At 43.3% G+C, this 25010-nt stretch overlaps 1 protein-coding gene across 2 annotated transcripts in view; it reads right to left on the reverse strand.

Moving 5' to 3' along the window:
- The window catches only part of ULK3 (unc-51 like kinase 3), a 62275-nt gene extending 38856 nt beyond the window's left edge, over positions 1 to 23419 (reverse strand). The window contains exons 1-5 of one of the 2 annotated variants that reach the window (XM_077472657.1): positions 23200 to 23418; positions 17769 to 17909; positions 14378 to 14498; positions 5903 to 6007; positions 1610 to 1753 (exon numbers count right to left, since the gene is read on the reverse strand). In XM_077472657.1, the coding sequence (XP_077328783.1) occupies positions 1610 to 1753; positions 5903 to 6007; positions 14378 to 14498; positions 17769 to 17909; positions 23200 to 23295 (607 nt within the window). In that variant the 5' untranslated portion in view covers positions 23296 to 23418. Of the gene's footprint in view, positions 1 to 1609; positions 1754 to 5902; positions 6008 to 14377; positions 14499 to 17768; positions 17910 to 23199 lie in introns of both variants that reach the window. The other variant, XM_077472658.1, reaches the window with a different exon arrangement.
- Between the last annotated feature and the right edge of the window lie 1591 nt (positions 23420 to 25010).

Here is a 25010-nt window from a genome sequence, read left to right on the forward strand (position 1 = left end):
TACCCGTTTAGAGTTACAGGAGCTCCTGTGCTAGAATTATTGCTCTCACTCTAAAGATCATGGCAATACCTCACATATGTGGTTTGAACACCGTTTACATATGTGGGTGCGACTTGCGTATGCATTCGCTTCTGCGTACGAGCCCGGAGGGACGGGGTGCTTTAAAAAAACATATCATTTTATTATTTAATTTCCTTTTTATACTGTCCCTTTAAAAAAATAAAATAAAAATTTGATCACTTTTATTCCTATTACAGTGATGGTGAACCTTGGCATTCCAGATGTTTTGGAACTACATTTCCCATGATGCTCTTGCACTCTACAGTGTAGTTGAGCATCATGGGAAATATAGTTCCAAAACATCTGGGGTTCCAAGGTTCACCATCACTGTCCTATTACAAGGAATATCCCTTGTAATAGAAATAGGCATGACATGGCCTCTTTAATGCGAGATTTGGGGTCAAAAAGACCTCAGATTCCTCATTTACACTTAAAAGCAAGAAAAAAAAAAAATTTTTACTTTTCCTAATAAAAAAAAATTGTCCCTTTTAAAGGCTGTTGGGCGGAAGTGACGTTGAAGGTCGCTCTGGTCCTGCAGGGGCATAGAGTTGAGTGGGGACCATCTTGTCCTCACTCAACTTCCTGCTCTTCATTCCACAGGATCAGATTGTTTTCCCCGATTACCGAAGCTGTCGGTAGTGGCAAAAACAACCGGGAAGTGGAATTGTATAAAGGACTGTAGTATACTGTGTGCTTAAAAATAAAAATTACACTCACAATACACTACACAGACCTCAAAAGCTCAAGCTGAAATTTATACACAAATCTAAATGAGACAGATCAGTGAATAATTCCTATCTAATGCAGCATCTTCATCTGGTGGATCATGCCTGAAGCAACACTGCTTTAGGACAGCATGATGAACCCGTTTTTTTTTTTTTAAGTTTAAGTTTTACTTCAGCAGCAAAGCATAATAAAGATGTGTACAAAATGGTAGTGATGGTTTAGGCAAGCCATCGATGATGCAATTTTCCTTCTGGCAACCACAGGTTGCAGGAAAGAGTCGCTTGATTCCTCTATTAACACATTATTTATGGGGGAATCCCTCCTGCAGTGTTATTGTGTTCTGCCGGTGGCAGAACACAACAATTACTGCTGGAGGCAATAGCTGGCAGTAATCGCATTAAAAAAAAAATCTGACAGTCCGGTGGTACTGTAGCTGATCGATAAATCGACTTCAGTACCACCAGCCTGCCCATTGAGGGATTTAATCTTGGCTGGTCCTTGCTGAACCGGGTGAGATTTGATCCATCTTTGGTCAGCTTTACACTTGTTAGGCGTGCAAAAATTGTTATTACTTGACAAAAAAAATAATTTTGTACTGGCCAGAATTTGCATTAAGAAAGGAGACATAAACAAGCAGCGTATTATTTCCTCATATTCTAACCTATCTTGTACATAGAAGTAAATGTGAACTCATGTAAAAAATATCTACATCGCAGCACACTGGAACCATGGAAAGTCCATATTAAAGAGGTTTTGCAGTAGTTTCCACTGTCCTGTCAGCAACCAACATAAAATCCATTTTTTTTCAGCATAACCATCTTACCATAAAGAATAACTCCTACAGACCAGAGGTCCACTCGAGCATCGTAGTGTCTACTGCAGATCATCTCTGGAGCCATGTAAAGTGGAGATCCCCTCAGAGACTGGGACTCATCCTGAGATACCATGTGCTGAGCAAAACCAAAATCTGCATGAAAAACAAAAACAGAAAACCACTAATATGTTAAACACACAGAACACAAATGTAGCTGTATAACTACAAACTTCTACCTAATTTTAAAGCGACTTTAGTCCAAAATGCAGTAAATGGTGGTAAATTGAATTATCCCAACACTTAAAGTGGTTGTAAAGGCAGAAGTTTTTTTTTTACCTTGTTGTATCCTATGCAGTGAGGTAAAACCTTCTGCATGCAGCTTTCCCCACAGCCCCCCTTAATACATACCTGAGTGCGATCTCGATCAAGTAATGTGCACAAGAGCCGAAGCTCTCTCAGCCCTTGCTCCTCATTGGCTCAGATACCGCAGAGGGAGCCATTGGCCCCCTCTGCTGTCAATCACAGCCAGGGATGAGGGAGCAGGTGGCAGAGCTAAGCCCCGCTCTGTCTTTCTTATGGACATGCAGGGCTTGGAAGTGAGCATGCAAGAGTGCACAGTGTAGGTAAATATGACATGTTTATCATTTTAATTTAAAACTTCAAAAACTCAAACTTTTAACGGTACAGATAAAGAAACGATTCTTTATCCACGCAGTATGTACAAGCCAATCCCCCGACAACCATTTCTATGCTGCAGCTGACAGCATTATGCACATTATTTTATTATTTGTTATCTTAGGGTGGCCATACATACTACAATCTGGTTTTACAATCTATGTAAAAATTATGTTTAGAAGCAAATCCCCCCCCCACTCCTGACTCCACTTTCATATTGTGGAAACAACGTACTCCACATCAGTTGAGAAAAATGTGTCCCCACATTTGTTTTTCCATGGTATCTGCTGAGGTGTGGATATACCCACCAGAATTCAGACCAGAATCTTCAGGACTCATAGGCGTGCACAAGGGGTGTGCCGAGTGTGCCTGGGCACACCCTATTCACCAGGGTTGCCAACCGTGTAGAGTCTGTAAAAATCCTGAGGCTACAGTTGCTCTGCCTCTCTGCTGCCCCTTAGCCAATGGGAGTGGCACTGTACCTGCCCCCTTCCCCAACACACCATATTTGACCATACAACAGGAGGTGCTGGCAGCTGGAGCAGGACGGAAGGGGGAGGAGTAAACAGCCTGCAGTGTGTGATGGACCTAAGGCTACCATGAGAAGGTAAGCTGGGCTGAGCACAATATAGTTACCTTAGTGGGGGATGCCCAGCGCCCTCCATACACAAAGGGGGGGGGGGGTGGCTGTGCTCTCTGTAACAGGGCTCCTGTGTTTTAGAAACAGTAGCCTGTTAGGCTGCTCATGCGACCGAGCAGCCTTCTCAATCGCATGAGCACCTCAGGTGTCTGTAAACTACTGGGGCACTACAAGTCCCAGCATGCCAGGAGAGGGGAGGTGGTGGCAGCAGCAGAAGCAATGTGTTAGATCAGGCTTCCTTTTCCATAAAAAAAAATTCTGTTGTGTGTGTCTATATTTACATGTATATTTGTGAATACTTAGTAATATATATGTGTGCATTTTATATATATATATATAAACTTTGGGGTGCTCACCCAAATACAATAGACTGCGCACACCTAAGTCAGGACTAGAACTAATCAATGCAGCTCTTTCACTGTATCAGCTTCCTTATGCCACTAGGGGTTCTTTGAAATGTTTCAGTAAAATATGGTGCCCATGGACCAATAGGCCACCGCACCATTGATTCACTCCATTTGATCAATTCGACTGTGTCATTTTTTCTAAAAAAGGCTTCATGGCATAATGCTTGAGCAACCTGTAACGTCATAAGGAGCGGGGTCACCATGTGACATCACCTGCCGATCCTGCCCCTTGTTCTGTCGCCTTCTGCTCCTTCTTCGTATGTTGACACGGCGCTCTCTCTGGCCGTAATGGCAGGGATGCGTTGTGCGGGGACTTATATAGGGACCAGAGGCGGGGTCACCGAGTGATGTCACGTGGTGACCCCGCCACTTATGATGTCACAGTCCCAGCATCCTCCGGGACTGTAACGTCATAAGGAGCGGGGTCACCATGTGACATCACCTGCCGATCCTGCCCCTTGTCCCTTTATAAGTCGACGCACAACGCATCTCTGCCATTATGGCCAGAGAGAGCGCCGTGTCAACATCAGAAGAAGCAGAAGGCGGGCCAACGCTAGTAAAAGAGCTGGAAGAAGAAAGCAGAGGCCCGGCAAGAAGAACCGAAGAGCGAGACAACACCCCCGAAGAGCGGGACAAGACCCCCGAAGTCAGAAGAAGACCCCTGGATGGCGGTGACGAAGGAGAAAGCCGGGCTCCTCCGCTAGTAAAAGAGCAGAAGATAGTCCGGCGAGAAGACCCCCGAAGACGGAAGAAGAGAAGACCCCCAGAGCTGTCTAATAAAGTATTTTAAAAACCTGTGTTGTGTTTTTTTTTTTATGTACACTTTTTTCCCCCAGGTGAATGGGTAGGGGCAAATCGTATCCCATACTCATTCACATAGGGCAGGGGGCCGGAATCTGGGGGACCCCTTATTAAAGGGGGCTCCCGGATTCTGATAAGCCCCCGGCCGCAGACCCCGACAACCAACGGCCAGGGTTGTCGGGAAGAGGCCCTTGTCCTCATCAACATGGGGACAAGGTGCTTTGGGGTGGGGGGCCACAGGGGCCCCCTTTCCTCAAAGCACCCCCCCATGTTGAGGGCACGCAGCCTGGTATGGTTTAGGAAGGGGTGGGGCGCTCGCTCGTCCCCACGCCCTTTCCTGACCGGCCGGGTTGCGTGCTCGGATAAGGGTCTGCTATGGACTTTGGCGGGACACCCACGCCGTTTTTTTGGGCGTAGGGGTTCCCCTTTAAATCCATACCAGGTGACAGGGCTAGCGAGGTGTCAATCTCGCTGATGGAGATGGCAACATTGACTTCCTTCGCTAGTTCCGTCTACCTGGAGCCACGTTCAAAATGAACGGCCTTTACTCCGTGTGTGGGCAAGTCCGTTCATTTCAAAAGTCCGGCAGACTCTCACATAGTCCGCCGGAAAAGTCAGTTCATGTGTGGGCGTGTGTGGGCACGTCCGCTCGTTCGGAAATTCCGGCAGACCTTCGCTGCAAAGTCCGGCGGGTTGTCCGTCGGATAGTCCAATCGTGTGTATGCAGCATTACACTTACTATTACTTCCTGTCTCATAAAAGAAAGTTAGAATAAATCCCTGCCAATTAGGGTAATCCTTTGGGTCCCTCCAGGTCACCAGAACTAGTGTCCCCATTGGAAGATTTCCCTTCTATTACCTTTCTAGAGACTAATAGTAAACAGCACAAATAGAGAGGGTGAATCTCCTTAACAGGGGCACAGACAGCAATAAAAAAAAGTTTTTGCTTTAGTTATAAAGTGTATGTGCAGTAGTTTTTAGTTTTTGTAGAGTAGCGAGAACAGACTTAAAACCTGTGCCCATTTTTTTTTTACGTCTGTATCCCACTGGGGGAAATTTTCGTTCACTTACTGTCACAGACATGCAACAAGAAGCTAGAAGGAAATCTCCCAAAGGGAGGGCAATGCCCCTTCCTAGACAGTTGTCCCCATTGGAACATTTCCCCTCATATTCTGAGGACAACTGTAAAATTTTGAATTTCCTCTTACTTTCTTTTAGAGGACAATGGTTGCCAGTATAAATAGAGGGGCAAGCCTCCCCAATGGGGACACAAACTTCAATAAAAAACTGACAGAGGGTCTAACCACTTCCCCACACACAAATGAAAAAAAATAAAAATAAAAAAAGAAGTACACTTTAATGAAATGCACATCATCCATGATGATATCTAAATCTGGATTGTGTATTCCAACTCTAATAAAATGTTTAGCCCCGGTTCAAACTGATTCAACAAAGTTGCATAACAAGTCCTGCCCCATTAATAGCAAGGGAATCATTCTAATCAGTGTGACGCAAGTCGCTCTGACTTATGAAAAATTTTCTTGTGCTACTTTTGGGTGACTTCAACACGACTTGCATTGACTTCTGTTAAAGAAGTTGTATGCAAGCCATGATGAAGTCATGCGGGAAAGTCAGCTTTGAAGCTGCACTGATGTGAACTGGCACAGAGACAGTATCTTAATGAAAACTACAAAAATGTATGCATGAGCAACTTATTACAAATCAGAACTTAACTACTTTGAAATTATATTCTATCACTTCCAGTAAAGCCAACACTCACCTGCCAACTTTAAATGTGGTCTATCCAGACTACCAAGAAGTATGTTCTGAGGTTTCAAGTCCAAGTGGGAAATCTTTCTTTCATACAGGAACTTCAAAGCACTAGCTGAAAGCAGGAATAATGCAAAGGCAATGTCAAACTTTGGAAATGTAATGTCTGGATACTAAATAAGAGTAAATAAAACGAGAACTCCATTAATCACAGAACACTGTGAACATGTAAAGTAGTACTCTGTGCCAATGTCCAACATTGCCTCTACAACTCAGGGTTTTCTAACAGTCTGGTAACTGCTCTGATCACGCATATTCACCAATACTCATGTACATTAGAAAACCTGAATATAAACTAGGAGGCAGCCATTGACGGGTTCGCTTCCACTCTCTAAAAAGAAAGTTTACCACTACACAGACTCTCTGGGCACTTTATGCCATATCAACACTGAGCTTTTCTTTCTCAAAGCCATACAAAGCCTCTACCACCATGACATATTGTAATATATGGTTTTCTTTCTTTTAAATACCAGGTAAAAAATAAGTGTTTGGCAGGCACATGAAACCACACAGAGCACAGAAGTTGACCAGGCATCTGACACTCCTTAACCATTTCAGCCCCGGAAGGTTTTACCCCCTTTATGACCAGGCCATTTTTTGCAATATGGTGCTGTGTTACTTTAAATGAGTAATGCGACGCTATACCGAAATAAAAGCGATGTCCTTTTTTCCCACAAATAGAGGTTTATTTTGGTGGTATTTGATCACCTCTGCGGTTTTTATTTTTTGCGCTTTAGACAAAAAAAAGTGAAAATGTTGAAAATTATTATATATTTATTTATTATATTATATTACATATCTCTTTCTGCTATAAAACATATCCAATAAAAAATCAATTAAGGCCAATGTGTATTCTGCTACATATTTTTGGTTAAAAAAAATCCCAATAAACGTATATAGATTGGTTTGTGCAAAAGTTATTGCGTCTACAAACTATGGAGTATTTTTTGGCATTTTTATTTATTTGATTTTTGTTTTACTAGAAATGACGACGATCACCAATTTTTAGCGAGGCGGACAAATTGGACACCTAACTGACATTTTTGATACTTTTTTGGGAACCAGTGACATTATTACTAGGGGTGCACCGAATGGGTTTTTTGGTGCCGAAACCGATACCGAAAATGAAAAATACACTAGGCCGAAAACCAAAACCGATACCGAAACAGCACCGATACCGAAAAGGACTGTTTTTAAAAAATATTTTCATACAGCAGATGGTCAGAGACTGGGGACATGGTACAGGAGATGGTCAGAGACTGCAGGCATGGTAGAGGAGATGGTCAGAGACTGCAGGCATGGTACAGGAGATCAAAGCAGCCTCACCAGTTCCCCTCAGATGCAGCCTGCCTGATAAAAATACATGCACAGTGTTTTCCATGTATTCCAATGGCTTTAGTTCACACCATGCAGTCAGTTTCCGGTGTGGAAACTGACTGCATGGTGTGAACTAGAGCCATTGGAATACATGGAAAACACTGTGCATGCATTTTGTGCAAAAAAAAAAAAGCACACGGAACTGCATCTGGTGTGAACTGGCCCCAAGCAAGCTACCTGGTTCCGTTCCAACAGACTTCTATTGGGAATGCTCATATCGTTACCTCTACTAGCAATAACTTAACCCTTCCCCATTCTATCACATGGCGAGAAAAACCTAGCTGGGACAAAATCAAGATTATTATTTTTTATTTTTTTATATGGCCAATAAAGGGAGTACAGCCTTTGTCCTGTGACCTGGTTTATATAGCATGGCTACATTCACACAAGTGGCCAGAGGTAGATAGTTTCAGACTTGTACTTTATTTTTATTTTTTTGGGGCCAGTTTGCTATATGCAGTAAGCAGCATGTTGCATCAAGTACCAATGTGGTCTCTGTAATCAATTTGATTAGTTCTATTACTTTGTCCTAAAAAGGGATGATTAAGGCACACTGCCACCAAATATGTATTAAGGATCCAATGTAACACATGCATCTCCACTTACCCATGCCCGGATCAGAGCGGTGATCTCCGTGTGTCACGGAGCTGTGCATTGAATTGCCTGGGCGGCTGCAGTAACAATGTCCAGCCTCCTGTAATCACGTCACGCTGATTCAATGTCCCGCCATTGGATCAGTGTACCGTCTGTCACAGGAGGCGGGACATTGTTACTGCAGCCGCCCAGGCAATTCAATGCACAGCTCTGTGACACACAGAGATCACCGCACTGTCGGGCGGGAGGAAAGGAGGAGGGAGGACGGAGGACTGGGGACGAGCCAGGAAAACACCCGTGCAATGGGCGGCACCAGGAGGTGGAGCCCCGCAAGGCCCCGCCCCCATTTTCTGACCCATTATCGGCAAGATTTTCCTTTCGGCAATTTGCCGAAAACACCATTTTCGGCCGATATGCTTCGGCGGCCGAAATTTCGGTGCATCCCTAATTATTACAATGATCAGTGCTAAAAATATGCACCGTTACTGTACTAATGACACTGGCAGGGAAGGGGTTAACACCAGGGGCGATCAAAGGGTTAAGTGTGTCCCTAGGGGATGGTTTCTAACTGTGTGGTGGATAGACTGACTGGGAGAACAGAGAGATCCATGTTCCTGCTTAGCAGGAACACAAGATCACTGTGTTCTTCCCTGTCAGAATGGCCATGTCTTGTTTACATAGGTAGATCGCCATTCTGCCTCTCTGGGGAACGATCAGTGGGCCCCGGCAGACATTGCATCCGATGGACTCACTGATTGGCTCCCCCTCTGGCCCTGGCTATCCATTGCACAAAATGATGTCCAGGTACGTTGTTTGACACAATAGAGCTGCCCTGCCACAGTATATCTGCGGTGGGCAGTCTTTAAGTAGTTAAGCTAGGTTCACACATGTACATGTGAATTTCAGCTCCACTCTCACTGCGAATTTCCAAAGTAGCTGTTCAGCTGCAATTTCAGATACGGCTCAGATGCAAATTTTTGGAGCGGCAGCCACCAGGGCCTTTAACAATAGTTGGTTGTTAAGGAGCTGGACGAGAAAGCGGTCACCGTGTCCTTAGCAACCAATGGCTCATCAGCTGACAGCTGAATCTAAACCAAAGAATTGCCAGCATAAAAAAAGAAAAAAGCACACACACACACACTCACACATTGCGGGGGTCCCCCAATCCATTTTAAGGGGGAACCCCTGGCAAAATTAAAAAGGCGTGGGGGTGCCCTCCAAAATCCATACCACACCCTTATCCAAGCATGCAGCCTGGCAGGCCAGGAAAGGGGGAAAGGGATGAGCGAGCACTAGGGCCTCATCCCCACAACCTTGGCCGGTGGTTGTGTGGGTCTGTGGGTGGGGGGCTTGCTGGAATCCTGGCCGCCCCTTGTGTGAATGAGTAGAGGTACATCGTATCCCTACACATTCACCAAAAAGTGTCAAAAATAAATGAAAACACAGAGAAAGTTTTTGACAATTCCTTTATTACAAAAACAACAACAAAAAAAATATCCCCCAGTGTAGATTAAGCGTTAATCATGGTCAACGCCATCGTGACCCAAAAGTAAAAAAAAAAAAAAAAAAAAAACACACATGATCTGTATTAGGCCCTGCTTCCTGCCGACTGAGAGCTCTGCAGTCTGACAGTTCTTAAATAACTAAGTTGAGGGCATGTGGCCTGGCATGGTTCAGGAGGGGGAGGGCCACTCTCTTGTCCCCCCCCCCCCACCTTTTTATGGCCTCCCAGGCTGCATGCTCGATTAAGGGTCTGGTATGGTTTGGGGAGGGAGCCCCATGCCTTTTTTTTTTTTTTATGGCGTGGAGTTACCCTCAAAAATTAATACCAGGGTAATTAATACCCAAGGGTTTGGTATGGATCTGGTGGGGACCCCACATTGTTTTTTTATTTTATGTATTTCAGAGAGTTGTCACCTTCCACAAAGCAGAAGTGCAAAGTCTTTGTTGAGCTTTGCGGCAGATAGGCTGTAGATGAAATATGAAAATGTTGCCTTTATTAAGTGGTATTAAAACTAAAACCAAAATGTATTATATTTTAGCTTACCAATCATTAGATGTGGAGGCTGCATCAGTTTTCTTTTCTAAAGCCCCATACACACTATCAGTTTTTCTGCTGAGTTTTTCCTTCAGATTTACCAAAACCATATAATATGAGGCAAACCTTAGGAGTTTCAATTTGTATGCAATCAAGCAGGTCCTTGCACTACATGGTTTTGGTAAACCTGAAGGAAAAACTGATAGTGTGTATGGGGCTTTAGGCTTTTTTTCCCCGTCTTCACCTTGTGATCTGGCCAGTAACAAACCTCCTGTCTGATGGGCGACACACTGCACGGACGTCGCTCGTGTCTGTGTGGTTAAGGGTTGCATGTGTGTTGGGGGGGGGGTTAGGGTGACACCACGCATACTAATATTATATATAAAACCATAAGAGAGAGATAGAGATAAATGTATATATTATGGTTATATTGCCTTTTAATGGCCTTAAATGTGTTTCTTGTCGTTATTATGTTTAATATGTTTCTATTTTTTTTATTTGTAGTATTATACAATACCTTTGTCCTATAAACAATATCATACATGCAAATAAATCTTCTGAAGAAGTGGAGTATTGTCCACTAAACATGTCGAGAATGCTAATATGATCGCTACAGGGTGAACTGGTATTACTATTTCTCTCAGTTGTACACCTTTTTTTATGATTCAACAGAGTTTTTAAAATTGTATGTTTTAAATATGTTGTTGTAAAACGCAATAATATCTGGTTTTATCTATATGTGTGTATCCTAAGTATTATGGTACCATTAAAAGTCCACCTTAGCCTCAGATCCAATTGCTTCTAAAACTTCCTGTATTCGTGAAACGCAACTCTGGATGAATGAGCACAGGAGGCACAGTCGACGGCAGCACTATCAGTATGGGTGGAGGGGAGAGTTAAATGTATTAGCAGATTTAGAAACACTAACCACACTCCAGCTCACATTTTATAATCAGTTACAGCAAAGTTTTTTTTTCCTTTTGGGATAAAGATTTTATGAGAGTAAATAAAATCTGATCATTTTAAGAACCCCTGCCAGTGTTAAATAATTTGTCTCATTAATGTAAACTTATACATTCTGCTGGATAGCTTGTTCTGTTGGGAAAAAAAACAGAGTTACTGGCTGGATCACAGGAAGAAAATAGAAGAATGCCTAAAAAAGAAAATTAATGCAGCCCTCAAATTTAAAGTAGTTGTAAAAAGCTCAAGTTTTTTACCATCATGCATTGAAAGCATGCATTCGTGTAACACCTAATGTGTTCAGCAGCACCCTCAGTTCCCCTTAAAACTTACCTGAGCCCCATCCTGATACAGCAATGTGCACGAGAACTTCTGCTCTCAAAAGGTTTGACCCTCCTCATTGGCTGAGACAGCATTGGCTCCCAATACTGTCAATCACAGCCAGTGAGCCAATAAGGAGAGAGCGGGGAGGGGCCATTCAGGACACACTATAGAGAGCCTGCTTGGGGGCCCCCTATATCAAGCTGCTTGCTGTGGAGGCAGTCGGCAGGAGAGAGGAGCCAGGAGAGCTGGCAGGGGACCCAAGAAGAGGAGGCTCTGGCCTACTCTGTGCAAAACCACTGCACAGAGCAGGCAAGTATAAATAAAAAACAAGCCTTTAATATCACTTTAAGAATTGGTAAGCTGCAATAGAATAAAATATTTGCATTTGGGTTTAATACCACTTTTTCTAAACAAATCTGAGTTGTAATTTCTCTGGAGTAGGAGAGGGACAGGAAAAGAGAACAATTGCTAGCTCCTTTTTACATGTAGTTAATTGTCTTAGAATTTTTTTTTAAACACACTGTAGTATTTAAAAAAACAAAACAAAATCAAAAACACTTCAACTACACTTACCGGTAATGTCTTTTCCAGAAGTCTTTCAGGACAGCCATCTCGGAGACTTTGACTCCTCCCCTCACAGGAAACACTGCCTTAGCCTCAAGATTAAAACGGAGTTCCAGGAAAAATTACATTGCGGTTTTAAACAATTGACCACAACATCTGAAAGCTTCACTACCAGTTTCCCTTACTTGCTATGCTGGCGCCTGCACCCAGAGCCGATGGACACATCGGCTTGGGGTGCCGACATTGGTAAGTGTCCTTGTATTAAAAGTCAGCAGGATTTGCAGCTGCTGACTTTTAATTATTTCTTTTTCCCCAGGCTGGAACTCCACTTTAAAGCCGATCCTTCCCCACCGGACCCTCAGTCTTTCACAAGTACCTCTGGCCAGCAGGGGAGACATAAGAACATGCCATACAAAACTTTTATCCCTCCTGACGGTTCTCCTGCCAGGGACACTTAATGCAGAAACATTATTTGGTTGGGTAATGGTGCTGTCCTGAAAGACTCCGGGAAAAGACGTTACAGGTAAGTGCAATTCTGGTATTCCCTGGTTGTTTTTCAGGACAGCCACCTCTGAGAGGATAAACAAACACTTACCCTTGAAGGACCTTTCCCCCTAAAGCCTGATCCTTAGTGGACAACAGGTCCAACCAGCAGAGTTTGATGAAGGTGGTAAGACTGAACCAAGTTGCTGCCTGACAGATATGCTCTGGCGTAGCACCAGCCCTCTCCGCCTGTGAAGTCGCCATAGCCCTAGTGGAGTGGGCCCTGATACCCTTAGGGACCTCTGTATTGCTTGCTATGTAGGCTTGACTAATGGCCAGCTTAACCACAAGAATTTACCACCTTCCTGACCAGAGCCCTTTTTGCGATTCGGCACTGCGTGGCTTTAACTGACAATTGCACCCAAACAAAATTTACGTTCTTTTTTTCCCACAAATAGAGCTTTCTTTTTGTGAGATTTGATCACCTCTGCGGTTTTTATTTTTTGCGCTATAAACCAAAAAAAGAGCAACAATTTTGAAAAAAAAAAAACAAATTTTTTACTTTTTACTACAATACATATCCCCCAAAAATATATAAAAAACAATTTTTTTCTCAGTTTAGGCCAATATGTATCCTTCTACATACTTTTCGTAAAAAAAAAAAAAAGTTATAGCGTCTACAAAATAGGGGATAGTTTTATTACATTTTTATTATTTATTTATTTTTAATTTTTTTACTAGTAATGGTTACGATCCTCGATTTTTATCGGGACTGCGACATTATGACGGGCACATAGGACAATTTTGGAGACATTTTTGGGACCATTGGCATTAATAAAGCGATCAATGCTATAGAAAATGCATTGATTACTGTAAAAATGTCACTGGCAGGGAAGGGGTTAACAATAGGGGCGATCAAGGGGTTAATGTGTTCCCTAGTTTGTGCTCTAACCGAAGGGAAGGAGGGGACTGTGCAGGGGAGATGACAGATCGCTGTTCATACTCCGTAGTGGCCACAGGGCGAAGCGATATTACATAACGTTGTTTCACGGCGGCGGGTCGGCAAGTGGTTATGCCATCTAGCTAACAAACAATTAGAGGCTTTAGAACCCTTCCTAAACCCTGAAAACAAAAAAAAAGAAGGCATAAGACTTCCTAAATGCCTTCGTACTATCTATGTACTGAAGGACACATCTTCTAACATCCAATTTCTGAAACGTACATTCCTGTTCATCCACTGGATGCGAACAGAGAGTCGGCTAAATAATTTCTTGTCCTCTGTGAAGCTTAAAGCCCACTTTTGGCAAAAAAGCCGGATCCATCTTAAAAACTATTCAATCTGGAAAAAATCTGTAGAAAGGGAGCCCTGATGGAGAGAGCTTCCAATTCACCAACCCTCCTGGCAGTAGTGATTGCCACTAAAACAAAAAAAAAAAAAAACCTGTCTCTAGGGTTAAAAATGTCACCGCACAAGAATCAATGGGTTCAAACGGCTCTCCTATAAGCGCCTACAGCACCAAGGACAGATCCCACATGGTTAACAGAGGACTGGAAACTGGCCTCTGCCTGCCTAAAACTTAAAAAAAAAAAAACATTGCCATCCAAGGGTTCCCAGCTACAGCTTTTTACAGAAAAGCACTGATAGCTGGCTTTTCTGCATGCTAATGGTTAGACCTTTTTCTGCCCCACACTGTAAAAAATTCCAAGACCGCCACTGGGCTGCGAATGTCGAAGGAGCTTCCTGCACACCAGCTGTTTAATCGCCTCCAAGTTTTCTGGGAGATGGAGCACAGAGTCACCAGAACTGAGGGTCCAGCGGGGAAGGAAGGGCTTTATTCTCCAAACTAAGGCAGTGTTTCCTGTGAGGGTCGGAGCCAAGGTCTCTCAGAGGTGGCTGTCCTGAAAGACGAATAAGAAAAACACAAACAACAGAAAGCTTTTAGATGGAATACAAGCGTACAGATCAACAGAATGAAGTGAAAAATCTATGGGAATTACAATGTCCGGATGAGGATGAATGACATGCAAGGTAAAACAGCATTAACAAAAAAAAAGACCACAAAGAGCACCAGTCTATTTACTCACCAATTTGCTGAAGAAAGATTTGAACAATTTTCTCAGGAAGTATTCTCCGTGACCGTATAAAGTGGGACAAGTCTCCTCCTGCACAGTATTCAGTGATCAAAAATATGTAATCCCGGTCCCACTGTCATGATGCAGTGCAAGAAAACAAAAACAAAATGTTTATTGTCACATCAACAGTCAGCATTGTTCATTTTATTTTTTGGTACAGCTGTCTATATTGAAGGTTTTTTTACTTTCTTGTGCAGGAATCGATTTTAACCTATAAATGTACATCAGCTGCTCATGAGTCAGTTAATAGAGCACGAGTCAAAAAAGTGTCATAAATGTATTGTACGGTACTTCCTCTTTACATTACTACAAATTATAAAATGTAAAGCAAACCAGTACTGAGAAAAGCCCAGAAGCAACCATTGCCAACATCTCCTTCTTAACCACTTAAGGACCAGCCTCGTTTTGAGATTTTGGTGTTTACATGTTTAAAAAGGTTTTTTGCTAGAAAAATTACTTAGAACCCCCAAACATTATATATTGTTTTTTTTCTAACACCCTAGAGAATAAAATGGCGGTCATTGCAATACTTTCATTGCAAGACAACAGTAAAAGTTAGCCCATTTTGTTTTTATATTGTGAAAGATAATGTTATGCCAAGTAAATTGATACCCAACATGTCACGCTTCAAAATTGAGCCCGCTCATGGAATGGCATCAAACTTTTACCCTCAAAAATCTCCATAGGCGACATTTAAAAAAATTCTACAGGTTGCACGTTTTGAGTTACAGAGGAGGTCTAGGGCTAGAATTATTGCTCGCGCTCTAATGATTGCGGCGATACCTCACACGGTTTAACTACCATTTTAACATATGCAGAGCTCGTCGGGACGGGGAGTTTTTAAAAAAAAATTCTTATTTATTTTACTTGATTTTATTTATTTTTACACTGTTTTTTCCCCCAAAAAAATTGGGTCACTTTTATTCCTATTACAGGAATCATCCAACTTGTTAATGATTCCTACTTATGGACAGCAGGCGGCGCCGGCGGGCACATCTGAAAACGACATTGGAAAACAGCAGAAAACATCAGAAACGGCGTTCTGCGCAAGCGCGTCTGGATTACAAACAAATCCGACTTCAGAACAAACAGGCAGTCCCTAACCTGTTCGTAATTTGGGGACTGCCTGTACAAGGAATGTAAACATCCCTTGTAATAGAAAAAAGCATGACAGGCCCTTTTAAATATGAGATCTGGGGTCAAAAAGTCCTCAGATCTCATATTTGGACTTAAATGTAATAGAAAAAAAAAAAATATATAGTTATTTGAAAAAAATGACATTGAAAAAATGTGCCATAAAGTGTATGGGTGGAGGTGACGTTTTGACGTCACTTCCGCCCTGCAGTGTCAAGGAGATGGGTGGGGGCCATCTTACCCTCACTCATCTCCATGCACAGCAAGTGAGAAGACGCGACCGCCTCCGCCACTGCCGATGGCTCCGGATCACGGCGGAGGGCACCAGATCGCGGCGGGTCCTCACCTGCCACCAATAAAAAAGATCTTGCGGCGAATCCGCTGCAGAGACTTTTATCTTGTAGCCGACCGCCGGCCAAACACAGGGATACTGGGGTTATGGCAGCTAGCTGCTGTCATAACAACGATATCTGTCCCCAAAGTAGGGATGTACATCGGCCTGCGGCGGGCAGCAAGTGGTTAAAATGTTATTCCCTGGCTGTCCTTATGACCTAATGGATTTAATGCTTTTAGTCATGGATCCAAAGCAAGACTGTACATCAGGAGGCCTCACTTCACATTGACTTTGCCTTGTGCATGCTGGTTCCTGTTAAGTGACTCAGTTTTTGGGAGTGTGGGCATTCTCTTAACATCCCATAAACTCCCCTCTATGTTATCCTATGTGTCCATGCACACATGGACGTTTTTGGACATTTATCAGCAGTGGAGTTTATGGGCTGTTGTCTGAACGCCCTAAAATCGCTTTCAGGAGCTGGGGAAAAAACGATGCCAATTTTGTTAGGGTACAACGTTGCATGACCGCCCAGTTGTCAGTTAAAGTGACGCAGTGACGTATAGCAAAAAAAGGTCTTGGTCAGGAAGGGGGTAAATCCCTCTAGGGCTGAAGTGGTTAAGGACCAAGCCTCTTTCTGAGATTTGGTGTTTACAAGTTAAAAACTTTTGTTTTTCTAGAAAATTACTTAGAACCCCCAAACATTATATATATTTTTCTAACACCCTAGAGAATAAAATGGCGGTTGTATTTACGCAGCGGTCTTACAAGTGCACTTTTTTTGTAAAAAAAATAAAAAATAAGACAACAGTAAAGTTAGCCCAATTTTTTTTATATTGTGAAAGATAATGTTACGTCGAGTAAATTGATACCCAACATGTCACGCTTCAAATTTGCGCCCGCTCATGGAATGGCGACAAACTTTTACCCTTAAACATCTCCATAGGCGACGTTATAAAAATTCTACAGGTTGCATGTTTTGAGTTAAAGAGGAGGTCTAAGGCTATAATTATTGCTCTCGCTCTCCTAATCGCGGTGATATGCGGGCTCTGCTCACGTATGCGTTCGCTTCTGTGCGCAAGCTCGGCGGGATGGGGTGCGTTTAAGAAAAAAAAAAATAATCTTATTTATTTTACCTTTTATTTTTTACATGGTTCTTGTTAAAAATAAAAAAATAATTGTGTCACTTCTATCCTTATTACAAGGAATGTAAACATCCCTTGTAATAGAAAAAAAAGCATGACAGGACCTCTTAAATATGAGATCTGGGGTCAAAAAGACCTAAAATGCAATAATAAAAAAAAAAAATTAAATGTCCTTTAAAAAAAAAATTTAAAAAATAAATAAATATGTCTCTTTAAGAGCTATGGGCGGAAGTGACATTTTGACGTCGCTTCTGCCCTGCAATGGTATGGAAACGGGAGGGGGCCATCTTCCCCTCGCTCATCTCCATTCGCTACCGACGGCTCTGGTAAGCGGCGCAGACCACTTTTATCTGAAGCCGGACAGCTCACTGAAGAAGAAAATACCGGGGTTATGGTAGCTAGCTGCTGTCATAACAACAATACCCCTCTTCAAAGTGCCCACATATATCCGCGTGAGCCAGTCTGGAAGTGGTTAAATTATATATATATATATATATATATATATATATATATATATATATATATATACACACACACACACACACACACATACATACACACTAACGCGGAAAAACTGCAAAACTACTGTCATTTTTATAATGTTATTTTAACGTTCAGTGTGCATGAGGCCTATAAGATGAGCATGACTGCCAGGTGGGTAGAGTTTCCAAGATTTGGTCAGATTTACTTTCAATATTATACACTCTGACAAGCGACAACTGTAGACACTAACCTGGAAGTCCTTGAGCTCCAGTATATGGGGGTGATGAACTGTTTTTAGGATCTCGATTTCTGTCAGGAGATTCTCGACAGATGCTTTGTTCAGACTTTTCTTGCTGACACATTTAATAGCTACCACCTCCCGGGTGTTCCGCTAATGGTTTGGGGAAGGAAAGTACACAGAGGACACATTACTGATACAATAACGGGGCACTAACAAGCTAGGTTAACCTGGTACTAAACCAAAAAACAAAATGTTATATCAAAGCTCACCAGCTTTTGGATGTGGTGGCTGTATTCATTTTTTGTTCATGCTTCTTGTATTTTCACCTGTTGATCCTGCCAGAAATACATTTCCTGGTCTAGGGTAAGGATGTTCACTCATCATACTGTATCAGGGCAACAAAAACTGGACAAGGACTAGAGAAATCTCCCCCTTTCCCATTCTCCAAAACATAGAGCACATAGCTGATCTCTGGTAAGATCAGTCGTGTTTTTTTTTTTTTTTTTTTTTTACACATATCAAATAGATGCAAACAAAATGCTTTAAAAAGGAATATTTCACAATTGAATATGAACCAAAAATAGAGAAATTCACAGTTTTGGTTTACATATACTATTAGGTTCCATTCACAGTTAAGAATGGGGTCGTTAGCGATTACATGCCCAGCGATAAGCTGGCGGGAAACAGCCCCACTGAAGGCAATGGGAGGCTAACTGCTCCTGCAGCTAACCGTGGCTGCTTGCAGACTGCATCCAGGGCTGATCAGGTAATCACTACATGAGTGATTATATGAAAGTAGCTGCAGGAGCTGTCAGCTTCCCAATGCTTTGAATGGAACTTTTTCCCCCCAGCTATTTACTTGGAAGCCCACACTGGGTCATCCGCACATAATCACCAATGGTCCTAGTCACAAGTGTGAATGAAGCCTTACTGTGTTTTTTCGTTACATTTTAAAATAATAACACTTGAAAGGAATCTTTATTGCACAAAAAAATGGAATTAAGCTACAAAATCAATATTAAAGGAATATTTAAAAATTTACAGAGCAGGTCCTCTTCTTCTTAAGGCCGGGTTCACACCGCTGCGATGCGGGAACGCCGCGAATCCGCGGCGTTTTCCCGCATCGCAAACACCTCCCGCCGGCAGTTCACACTGCCCTATGCGGACGGCTGGGAGTGTCAATGATATGTTAATGAGACCCCCAGATCCGTCCGCATATCGCAGTGCGATCTGCAGACTCGCACAGGAATCGGATCGCATGGTGTGAACACCCATGCGATCCGATTCTGCTGTGGACCAAAAAAAGGGTCCCGTGCGAGTTTGCTGCGGGAGCGATGCGAATTCAGCCATACTATCTGTATGGCTGAACTCGCATCGCTACGGAGATCGGATGTGATTTGCGGTGCGAATCACATCCGGATCTCCCCCCGCAGCAGTGTGAACCCAGCCTAAGACCCCTTACACACCAGGGCATCTAGCTGCTGTGTGGGTATCCCCGTATTTGTGAGAGTCCACAGGTGCAGTCTTCAGCCCGCTGCCTAAGTATATGGCATGCTGCAGCTGGACAAGGCTTATCTTTGTACCAAGTGGTACTTGCATTTAGGACCATATGCATTCAGGAATGAATTCCCAGAACCCAGAAGACCTATGTTCCAGGCGTTCATCCCTGAATATATAGGGCCCTAAATGCAAGTATCACTGGGTAAATAATTCAGCTTTGTCCAGCCTCAGCATGCCATAGACCTTGACAGGCTAAACGCTGCACTTGTGCTTCCTAGGCGCAATAGAACGAAAAAGGATTTATATTAAAGACTATCCATGAGATTCATAAATTGCGCCATATATACTCTATACTTTAGAAATCTGTCTCATGGTTGTGCGAAGTATGGAACATGGATTCATGTACCTGTCAGTATGGCATACATGAATCTGTCACAACCCTAGCAGAACTATCACAAGCATCTCTCCTGTGAGGTGGTGTTTTACAGGCAGGTAAGCTATTTGGAGAAGTTGGGAGAGTAAGACCCCACACACACTATTAGATTTTCTGCAGATTTTTGTCTTCAGATTCACCAAAACCATATAATATGAGATCAAGCCTTAAAGGCCCTTTACTGTAAAAAAAACCTTAAAGGCACAATTTGATTTTCGGACGTCAATTGTGTAACAATGACCGATCGTCCGCAAATCTTACCGTTAGTGTGGTGCTTTGGACAGTCGATTTCACTTTTTCGTCAGACAAAAGCTGGATGTGCAGACTATAAAATTTTTATGGATGTTAACTCAACATCCAATTTTCATTTCATTAGTACGGTTTTCATACGAAAATAATCGTAAGAGCAAGACTACGCATGCTCAGAAAGACAGAATACATACAAAACTATTCAGCACATTACGTCACTTCTGACGTTGTATTCTGTTAGTACCCTCTTCACTTTCGCCATGAGACTGGCACGCCACAAAAATCGGACGTTCTGTTGTCCAAAAATCAAAGTGTGTGTACGATGCTTAAGAGTTTCAATGTGTATGCAATCAGGCAGGCTCTTGCACTACATGGTTTTGGTAAATCTGAAAACAAAAATCATTAGAAAAAAATTAGAAAGTGTGTATGGGGCCTAAGGGCCTATTCACACCTGTGCAGTTCTAGTGTGCTAAAACACAACTGATCAGCACATGAAAAGCACATGAAGAAAGAAAACAAAAAAAGGACTAATGCAGCCACTACATCTAAGGACTGTTAGCTGCAATGTAGGAATTCTTGTTCTTGGGTTTAGATATACTTTAATGTAGAAGGCTCACTACACTTTTGTTGCTATTGTGCCCCAGGAGACAAAGAGGGGGGGGGGTGTCTCACTTCCCATTTCACCTCATCTGTCTTTTTATTGGTAGCTAGGGAACAGGTCTACTTCATAACAACCAATGGTTGCATCCCAGTGACCAATAAGAAAACCGAGGAACTGGGTGGAAGCTCTCAAGTTGATATGCCGCCACCCCCAGATGTGCTCACAGAACAGGGGGAGGTGGCTCTGCACCCATAAATTGGGCTTCTATCAGGGGAAGAGCAGAGAAACTGGAAAGCACAGAATAATGAAGGGATTTTTTTTCACAGTTCAATACCATTTCATGAGCTGCTCCAATACAGGTATTTAGACATGAATGTATGGACCTGTAAAGTATAATATGTTGTACGTGACATGTTGGCAACTAACCTGAAGAACCTTAAGGCTAGGTTCACACTGCTGCAATATCATTTTTATATGACTTTTAGTGCAATTATGTGATGCAACTTTGGTAAGGTTTGTATAGTCTATGGGGCCAAAATCGCACCAAAGTAATACAGGAACCTTTTCCATGCCGAGTTGCACTGATGTGAAATCACACTAGTGTGAACCAGGCCTTACTGCAAAATTCTTCTTTTTCAGGTTCTAATGGCTGTCTGTGTCCCTGATGAAGGAAGTCGCTCTCTCTTTGCCCTGTAGCCATTTTTACGACAAATTAGAAAAATAAAATCCACAAATGTGGTTGTCACTGGAACAGAAATAGAGGTGAAACCTTCAAAACGGGGACACCTGCCTAAAGGGGACTTCTGCACACCTTGGAGAGCCCTCCTGTCACTTCCTGTGGTGTCTCGGGGACAGGAGGTCAGGAAAATCTAACCAAGATACAGATGGCAAAAAACTGGAAGGAGGTTTTAACTAGTGACAAGCATTGGTCTCATCTGAACTGGGGTTTTGAATGAACCCGGGAGGACGCTGTCACTGCCACCCAATGATCTGCAGCCAGGGCACTACCTGCAGCCAGGGCACTACCCGCAGCCGCATATATGCAAAGAGATGGAAATGCCCATTACCTTTTTGGTGCAATTTGGCCCTATGCGGTCCATTATTACATGAGTCCTTATTTTTTTACATACATGTGGCTGTGGGGGGGGGGGGCACCCTGACTGCAGTTGATTGGAATTTAGGATGCGTCACTGTGCCCAAAACCAAACCACAGCTCACCCCTGGAGTCAGCCCAGCTACACTCTATCCAAGTCTACAGAACAGTCTTGGCATCAGTGGCATAGCATGGGGGCAGCAGCCGGTGCGGGCCCCTCAGGTACAACATTTAGAGGGGCACAGTATGATATTGTGCGGGCTTACACAGTGTCATGCTGGATTGAGAGTGTGGGCTCACCATAGGTGTGTGCAGGTGGTGTGTCTGGGCATACCCTAATCCAGGGGCTGCTAGGGTTCACCCATCTGTGTCACTGGGCTGGCAAGGTCTGCTTTTGAGTTTCTCCCCCGACTGCTGTGTGCCTCTAGTACCCTGAACACAGAATCCTGAGGTTTGCAGCCAGTGGAGACTCTCTGTCAGCTGTGCAGTATCTCCCTGTGCAGTGGGCTGAGGAGGTGGTGTGTGGGCGGGGTGTTGCCAAACTCTCCCTTATACCCACTCACAGGTGGCTGGTCTAGAAGCTGAAACTGGAAAAGAGGTGGAGCAGAGATGGCAGCCTGGGAGTCTTCTACAGCCATGTGGTAAGATGGGGAGAGGACCACCTGTATCACTACAGGAGTTCCCTCCATGCTCCAACTGTGCTGCTTCAACCTTTGCACTCAACATGTACCAACTGGCTGTCCCCACCGCACATCCTTCGGGTATATCGCAAGCTTAGTTTGCCTGGAGGACTTACATATACGTACTCCTGCGGTACACTCTGTGATGGCCGAACCCTTTGAACTCAGCTGATCACAGATCAGGGTAAAGGGCCAATCACAGCGGCCCTATACCACATGATCAGCTGTGTCTCATGACCACTGATCATGGAAGCAAACACAAGCTGGTTATCAGCTTTTCTTTCCTCACACTGACATCCTGAGGAGAGGAGAGCTGATGACCGGCTTGTGATAAAGGGACATTGGCACTGATTAGCATTGCAGTCCCACCAGTGCTGCCAAACAGTGCCCACCAGTGTCTCCTCATCTGCACACATCAGTGAAGGAGAAAAAATTACCTGTTTGAAAAATGTTATAACAAATTATAAAAATAAATTAAAAAAATATAATTTTTATTTGTTTAGCAAATAAAAAACCCAGTGGTTAGTAAATACTAACAAAATAAAGCTCTATTTGTGTGCAAAAAAATTACAAAAATGTAATTTGGGTACAGCGTTGAATGACCGTGCAATTGTCAATCAAAGTGTGACAGCGCTGAAGCTGGCATGGTCAGGAAGGGGGTAGAAGTGCCCAGTAGGAAAGTGGTTAAAGTCCATGGGTTAGGGGGCACAAATGAGTTGCCTTGCCCCAGGCACTGACAAACCATGCTATGCCACTAATCAGACTGAATAGAGCATGACCAGGACTTCGCATGGCTCTCTGTATTAGTAGATTCTCTGTATGGGGAGGGCTGGCCGCCCTGGCACAGGACAGATACACATGTACTCAGCCCCAGCTGTGCTTACCTTCCTGTAGGCCTTGTAGACGGTGGCATAGGTGCCACTACCCAACTTGTCAGTCAGTATAAAGTCTTCCAGGCGAGGGGGAGCCCAGCCCGCCATAGTGTGCCATGTACAGTCGCTCCCTGTGTGTGCTGTGCCCCTTCTCCGTATACAGCTCAGCCTGGCATCCCCTCACCAACACCGGGATCCACTTCCGTGTTTATGACGCTCAGCACCTAGGACAGCTGATAGGAGACCAAACACTGAGCGCTGCTGCCATCTACTGGTGGAAGACCATTACTGCCAATAGTGTCAGCACTGTCCACCAAAGACACTATGACTGGACCCTAAACCTTTCACTAATCTGAATTATGTCTAAATGATGACATTGAACGATGGTGTGATAGTGTCTGCTGCCCTTCAGTGCCGGTTCACACTAGTGCGATGCGAGAACCCTGCGAATCAACTGCAGGTTCCCGCATCACACTCGACACGCACGGCAGTTCACACTGCCATATGCGATCTGATGGGGAGTGTCATTATATGTTAACGACACCCCCATTTCAGCTTGCATATCGCACTGCAAACTGACAGTTCGGACATGAATCGGATCGCATATGTGTGAACACACATGCAATCCGATTCTGGTCCGAACAGAAAAAAGGGTCCTGTGCGTGTTTGGACCGAATGCGGTGCGATATCAGCCATACTACTTGTATGGCTGACATCGCACCCGCACAGACATCGCATGTAATGTGAACAGCCGTGCGCTGCGAATTACATGTGATGTCTGGCATCGCACAAGTGTGAACCGGCACTCAATGTCAATCCCTCCACTGGCTGCAACACATTCACCGCAAAGTACTAACAACATCCACTCTGCTGCCCCCAGCTACATCACTAACCTGCTCTCAAAATACCAACCAAACCTTTCAAACTGACCTCTTGCCCTCTATCTCCCTCATCACCTCCTCCCATACTCGTCTCCAGGACTTCTCTAGAGCCTCTCCCATACTTTGGAATTCCTTACCCCAATCTGTCTGACTATCTCCTACTCTATCCACTTTTAGGCGATCCCTGAAAACGTTTCTCTTTAGAGAAGCCTATCCTGCCCTCACCTAACAACTGTACTTTTGTTTTCTCCATCAGCCCATTACCCACAGTTATCACATTTTATATCAGATGACCCTCCCTTCTAGATTGTAAGCTCCAATGAGCAGGGCCCTCTGATTCCTCCTGTATTAAACTTTGTTGTGACTGTAACATCTGTCCCTATGTTAACCACTTACCTACCGGGCACTTAAACCCACCTTGTGACTAGACCAATTTTCAGCTTTCGGTGCTCTCACACTTACAATTACTCATGTAATATTGTACCGAAATGAATTTTTTGTCCTTTTTTTAATACAAATAGAGCTTTCATTTGGTGGTATTTGATCACCTCTGGTTTATTTATTTTTGCGCTATAAATGAAAAAAGACCGAAAATTTGGGAAAAAAAACAAATTTTTATTAGTTTCTGTGATACAATTTTGCAAATTATTTTTTCTTCATAAATTTTGGCCACAATTTATACTGCTACATATCTTTGGTAAAAATAACCCAAATTAATGGATATTATTTGGTCTTTGTGAAAGTTAGAGATTCTACAAGGTATGGAGCAAATTATAAAAAAATAATCACATCTGATGTACTGGTGGTCTATCTCATTCTTTGTGACCAGCAAGCCAGGAAAGTACAAATGACCCCTTTTTGGAAAGTAGACATTCCAAGGTATTTAGTAAGAGGCATGTTGAGCTTTTTGATGTTGTCATTTTTTTTCCCACAATTCTTTGC

This window comes from Lithobates pipiens, unplaced genomic scaffold (assembly GCF_037356315.1).
Source record: "Lithobates pipiens isolate NorthernLeopardFrog02 unplaced genomic scaffold, aLitPip1_a1.2 Scaffold_8, whole genome shotgun sequence".
NCBI classification, from domain to species: Eukaryota; Metazoa; Chordata; class Amphibia; order Anura; family Ranidae; genus Lithobates; species Lithobates pipiens.